Consider the following 6,000-nt stretch of genomic DNA (forward strand, 5'->3'; position numbering starts at 1 on the left):
CAACTCCATTGGCTAATGCAGAATTTAGACAAATCTAAAAGTTATAAATTCAAACCCATTCTCCTGCCTGCTCTGAAGGCATTCAAGTCTGTTAAATTCCTTTAGACCTGTTTCCTTGTTTTTCATCAAATCCAAAGCATGCACCTCCTCCCTACCCTGCTCTGAACTGCATCCTTAGCCCTTAGCTCCACCTCTAGGCTTTCTTCAGCTTCCCAGCCTAGCAGGTGGCTTCACCTCTTTGTCAGGCACACTTTTCTCACATCTCTTCAGCTGCTTTCTGTCTAGCCTCAACCTTTCAGCCTGAATCTGTTTCCTCTCACTTGGTCTTCAGCACAAACAGAGAAGCCTTCCTGACTAATTGGGGGGAAAAGTAGAAACTCTCCCACCACCACCACCATCCTCCATACCTGTCTTTCTGAATAGGTTTCCAACCCATCGGCTGTTTTTAAACCTGCCCCTTTCTTGTTCAGATAATAACGAAATTCACTCGGGTTTATCTTCTGTGTGTTCTTGATCTCTGTCAGGTCCTGTGATGTCTGAGTTAGATTGCGACATCCTAGAAGACCGGGCCACATCTAACGTGTGTCTCTAGCCTCTGTTCAGCAAAGCAGCAGGCCTAGTTGGCTCTTAATAAAGACTTTGGTGTTGGAAACAGAGGAACAGCACTCTGTGCCTAAAGCATTATATGTGTACAAGAAGCCATCCACCACTGTACTAGCCCTCCTGCTAGCCTGTGAGCTGAAGCACACTTTGACAAAGCAAAGAAGCTCTGTCTTGCATCAGAGAGAATAATAACCATAACAGAACACAGCCACAGCTGCTCTTGTAGTATTGACTGGCTTGGGGTTCAGAGTCACCCTACAAAGCAGGGACTACCATTATTGTACAAAGGAGGAATCTGAGGCACAGTTAGGCCATGTAATTAGTTCATCACTCCAGTTGGGGCCATCTGGCTTCAGGCAGCCTCAGCTTACCAACCACAGTCCACTGTTTTTCTAGAAGGGTTAGACAGCATTAGCCTCAAGAAGGGGACATGCAAAAGCCCCTGCCATAAACTCTCAGGGGGTCTTTGAACATGGTCTTTCATGAACAAATGGCTGAGAGGAGAATAGAATGGCTACTTAGGAACTTTCTAGAACAGAGCCAACACGTTCTCAAAGCATTTGTTCATACCCGATCCTTCTTTCTCCTCCCAGAACCCCTCTTCTGTCTCTTAAACATTCTAAGCCTGCTCACATTTGGATTTTTAAGTTTGTTGTTTCATGCAGCAAGAATGCTTTCCCCGGATCTGTCCCCTGCCGGGTCCTCCTCATCATTTAGGTACCACCTTGGACAGACCATTCTTAGGAAGGCTCTTCCTGTTTGTCCTACCAAATGTGGTTGTACTTATCTCATCCCTTCCTCTTCATTTGTGATTAACTCTTTTTCGTGTATGGTCGGTCTTGATCTTATTTGTTTTCACCATGGTTCTCCATCTGAAGTCACTTTGTTTATCTAGTAGTTCACTTCCCCCATTTCCATGTCCCCACTGGAAGGCCAGCTTCAAGACAGCAGAGATCTCATCTGCTTTTGTTCACTCACTGATGCTTAGTGCTGGAGCTACAGCACCTATGGCTTTTAGCCCTTTATCACATAAGTGCATGAGTGAATGGATGCCAAGTCCTTTGGGGAAACCTGCAAATGAACCTAACTGAATCTCCCTCTAACCCTTCACTATGTTACTGTGAGCACTTTACAAGAAGAGACCAAATCTTCATTTTTGTCGATCTTTTGGATCCTAGCGTAGTGGCAAATGAGAGCATGGTGTGAGGGAGGGCAAGTTTTTAGTTCCTTTGTTTGGACAGGGGGAAAAACCCAAGCCATTTAGACATGCAGATTGCAAATCATTCCTCTCCTAGACTAGGGAGAGACGGCTGCTCACTAGTGTGCACTCTCTCTGCCTCTCTTGCCTCTCTCTCTCTCTCTCTCTCTCTCTCTCTCTCTCTCTCTCTCTCTCTCAATAGGAACTGAGATACAGAAATTGCCATCTGACCACTTCTCCATCTCCCTCTTTCTTCCTCTCTCCCCACCTCTCCTCTTTTCTCTTTCTCTAGAGTGCTCCCAGCTTCCCTCCTTTGTTTCCCTTCCTCGTGGTAATTATGTAAAGGAAGGTGAGAAGAAAGTGTCCCACACGTCTAACACTCACATTTCTCCTATTACCACTACAACACATTCCCAGGAAAACCACTCGGCCTCTACAAATAATCCCTCCCAAACACGATATCATTTTCTTTTTCTTTCTTCAAGGAGACATGGTTACCCTGTGTAACCTTGGATGTCCTGGAACACACTCTGTAGACCAGGCCGGCCTTGAACTCAGAGATCCACCTGTTTATGCCTCCCAAATGCTGGGACTAAAGGCATGTGCCACCACCACCTGGCCCATCAAAATCACTTTTAGGAATGCTTGATTTGGTCCCATCTTGATGAAGACACAGCCCCTCCCACATAATAAGAGAACCCATTCCTCCAGTGATGTTAGCTTTTTTTTATTCAGAGATCCATTCATAACACATAGTGAAGATGATGAACAATAACAACAAAAGTTCCCAACCCTTGGTCAGACCTTGTGCCACAAGAGGGCATTTTAGAGTATCACTAAATGATTCTTCCCCCCCCCCCCCAATAAAATGCAGCTTTTCCATGATGGAAAAACATGGTAATAATATGTTAATCCCTTACAAGGTATTTTCACACTTCTGGGCTCTCCTACAAAGAAAGGATATGGAAAGCAAGTGCTATCTCGTGGAAATTGGAATAGAGGCCTAGAGGCATAGAGTTATTTGAAGAATATTTCACAGCAGGTGAAATATTATCTCAGCACACGTTCCAAGACTTGCTGTTTTCTAGAGACAAGAGAGCTCTTGCCAGAAGGCACACTTCCAACAGTCCCTGTGATATGCACACATGTGCCAGCCCATATGGGAGAAGGAAGAAATAGTTTAGGAAGTTAATAAGCAAAATCACTCTATGTTTTGGAAAAGCTGAGGTCCCTGAATGAATCAAATCCTGACCCAAGGTGAGGCTCATCTTCGCTATTAGCCACAGACCCACACACCTTCTATGGAAGTTTGTTATTAGCCATGGAGCAACATGCAGGAAGAAATACCCTGAGTGGGCAACCTGGACCTCCTCACCCACCAGCATTTCATTTGCTGCTCAGGTAATCATAGTCATAAGAAGGAGGAGCCCAGCCCTCAGACTCTCAGAGATACATATTCACTACTTCCTTTCATAATGCCTAGGCTGTAGCTCCATGCATCACCAGTCCCTAAGTGCTTTGCTCATTCAGAGACAAGAGAGGAAAAATGAATGAAAATGTTAACTAAGCCTGCATCTCACACAGTAAGCAAGAAGGGGACTTGTCAGGAGTACCAATGTGGCATCCTGCATTCAGGAACACCCAGAATCTCTCCCCTTAAGAGACTGCTGAAGAGGTCATTGCTGTAAACACAGAATCCCTATCAGATGTTCCCTCTCCTATACCACTGAGGAGACCTGATTTCCAGGTGAGCCTCTTCTTCCTGGGACTCTTTATTATGTGGTTTTGCAATTCAGGAATGTTGTGTATTAGCACATCTATCCAGTGTTGGGAACACTAGACAACTGGTATTGTCTGTGGAAATCCAAATAGATAAGGGAGAACCAGCCTGACTTGGAAAAAAAAAAAATCTGTCCCATGCCATGGACATGGGAAGGAGAATAGACCTGGCAAGATTCTTTGCCAATGTCCCTTAAACTCACCCTGGCTTAGAGTATTTGCTTCCAACCAAGAGGTGTCTTGGCAAATTGAGGTAGCCTCAAAGGAAAAAGAAACAAACAAATAGGATTTTTATACTTAACTTTATGAGAATAGGAAGGGAGAACATAATCTTAGCGCAATTTCAAGAAAGGAGGAAATTTGAATGTAGAGCTGAATATGGGCTGGAGGTGGTTTTACTAGGAAGAAATCAGCTAAAAAGTGTTTTTATCAACAAACATGAAGGTCCCTCAGAGTCTCTCCTCTTCACTGGTTCTGAGTGCTTAGGGAAGTTTGGGGATGGGGTTGAAGAAACTTGCATTGGGGAAGGTGGAAAATCCAAGTGCAGCTAAGCTAGTTACCAAACAGGTTCCCTCGGGCACTTATTGGTCAAGCTTTACCACAAGAAACATCACTGAGAAACTCCAAACACTTACTGTCCCTGACACTAGAAACAGCATAATAGTTCCCTGGGGCAAACAATTAAGCGGCAATGTGCATGGCCTGGAGATACCACACACCAAAGCAGGGGATACAGAAAGGACTCACCTGTTCTGGACCCTGGAAACAGATGCGGCAGAGGGGAGTCCTCATACCACTGTCCAAGCTACTTCCCAGAGAGTAGCGGTCCTCAGCTTGCTCCTTACAGAATTCATCAGAGGAAGTACTGCTGAGCAGGGAGGCAGGTGGCCCTGTGGCTGGGCCATCCCAGTCATCTTCCACAGAAGGAGGCAAAGGTGGCGGAGGTGGCAGAGGAGGGGTCTCCCTTCCCACCGCTTCTCGAGGACCCCTCCAGCCTGCCCACCCTCCGGCACCCAGAGCCGGAAGGGTGTTGTTGTTGGCCGCCACACCAGGGAGCTGGGGGTCACCGTGCATGGGCAGGGGCACTGGAGGGGGGCGCCTCAGTAGGAAAACCTTCAGGTCATTGAAGAGCATTCGGCAGCGGCACTTGAGGAGACCCTGGTGGCGCAACATCTGGGGAACTGGGGTGCACGATCCACAGCAGTACCAGCCACAGCAGCAGCACCACCAGCACAGCAGCCCACCCAGGGGCATGAGCATGTGATGGGGAAGCAGAGGACTGGAGAGGGGCAGCTGGAGTCTTTGAAGAGGTGGCTAGGGTGGGGCTTGGGGTCCACAGTGTTTCTGTGTTATGAAAGGACCTCCTTTCTTATTGGCTCTTCTTATAACCCCTCCAAGCAGCAAATAGATTACCCCCTAGACTGACAACTGTGAGTCAACGATTCTGAACGCTCCTAAGAAAATGCAAAGTGAAAAAAAGTTTTTCTTGACCTGGCAGTTCTACCCCAGCCTCAGACTTAGTTCTGGCTGTTGTCTCCTTTCTGTCTTTGACCCCAGATTACTACTAGGAGCAGGACAATGGAAGAAGCATCAAGGGTGGGATGTATGACCAATGTCTACTTGTTAAAAATTCCCAAAAAAAGGCTTGCTAGATTCTTCTCAAATCTCTAGGCTGTGGTAAATCGCCTTTATATAAAAGGGTGGAGAAGATAATAAATGAAATTTGGAGCAGCTAGATCTGGGCTTGGGGAAACCAGCTCAGTGAAGAATAGAAGATTGCACATGAGAGAGAAAAGATAGGCTTCCTCGGGTAGTAAGAAGTGGCTGGGGGAAGACACGAAGGTGGGTGGTGGCGGTGAGAAGGTTAGAAGTTCTAATTCTCTTGGGCAGAAAACTGGGGCAGTTAACCCCCAGTAGCACCAGAGTTGCTTTTAAGAGAGGAATCAGGGGACTGGTTGCAGGTGAAATTGGGCAAAGAGCTTGTGCTTTGCCTATGCAGCCAAAAAGCTACACGGAAGAGGTGGGATATAGGGCGGTGACCCGAAAAGGATGGAGGAAAAAAGATCCTTAACCCTCGAAGGGTTGCTTCCTTCCAGAACCTAAGGTCCTGAATAGAGGAAGGGTCTCTTTGGGAAAGGGGAGGAGAAAGGAGGTAGAAAAGAGGGAGGGGACCGAAGGAAGGAATAGTTACATGATCTCAGCCCCCAGCCCACTCCAGCTGCAGTCTGTAAATCGGAGGCCCCTCCCCTTGATTCCGAGGTTCCAGAGCTGGAAGATAGGCAGGTCCGGGCTGGAAAGTAGCCTCGCTTTCTCCTCCTCGTCCTCTTCTGGGTCGCTGTCGTCTTCCTCCTCCTGCTCTGGGTCTGCACGAGACCGGCGCTGCTGCTGTGGCGGCAGAAGCGAGTGCTGGTCGGTGTCCT

General features: G+C 47.2%; 1 protein-coding gene across 1 annotated transcript in view; it reads right to left on the minus strand.

Annotated features, from left to right (window-relative positions):
• Positions 1-5,154, minus strand: part of Marchf4 (membrane associated ring-CH-type finger 4) — a 110,764-nt gene extending 105,610 nt beyond the window's left edge. The window contains exon 1 of the mRNA XM_051190435.1: positions 4,328-5,154. Within this exon, the coding sequence (XP_051046392.1) occupies positions 4,328-4,840 (513 nt within the window). The 5' untranslated portion in view covers positions 4,841-5,154. The remainder of the gene's footprint in view (positions 1-4,327) is intronic.
• Positions 5,155-6,000: the final 846 nt, after the last annotated feature.

Source organism: Phodopus roborovskii, unplaced genomic scaffold, assembly GCF_943737965.1.
Source record: "Phodopus roborovskii unplaced genomic scaffold, PHOROB, whole genome shotgun sequence".
In the NCBI taxonomy this organism is placed as follows: domain Eukaryota; kingdom Metazoa; phylum Chordata; class Mammalia; order Rodentia; family Cricetidae; genus Phodopus; species Phodopus roborovskii.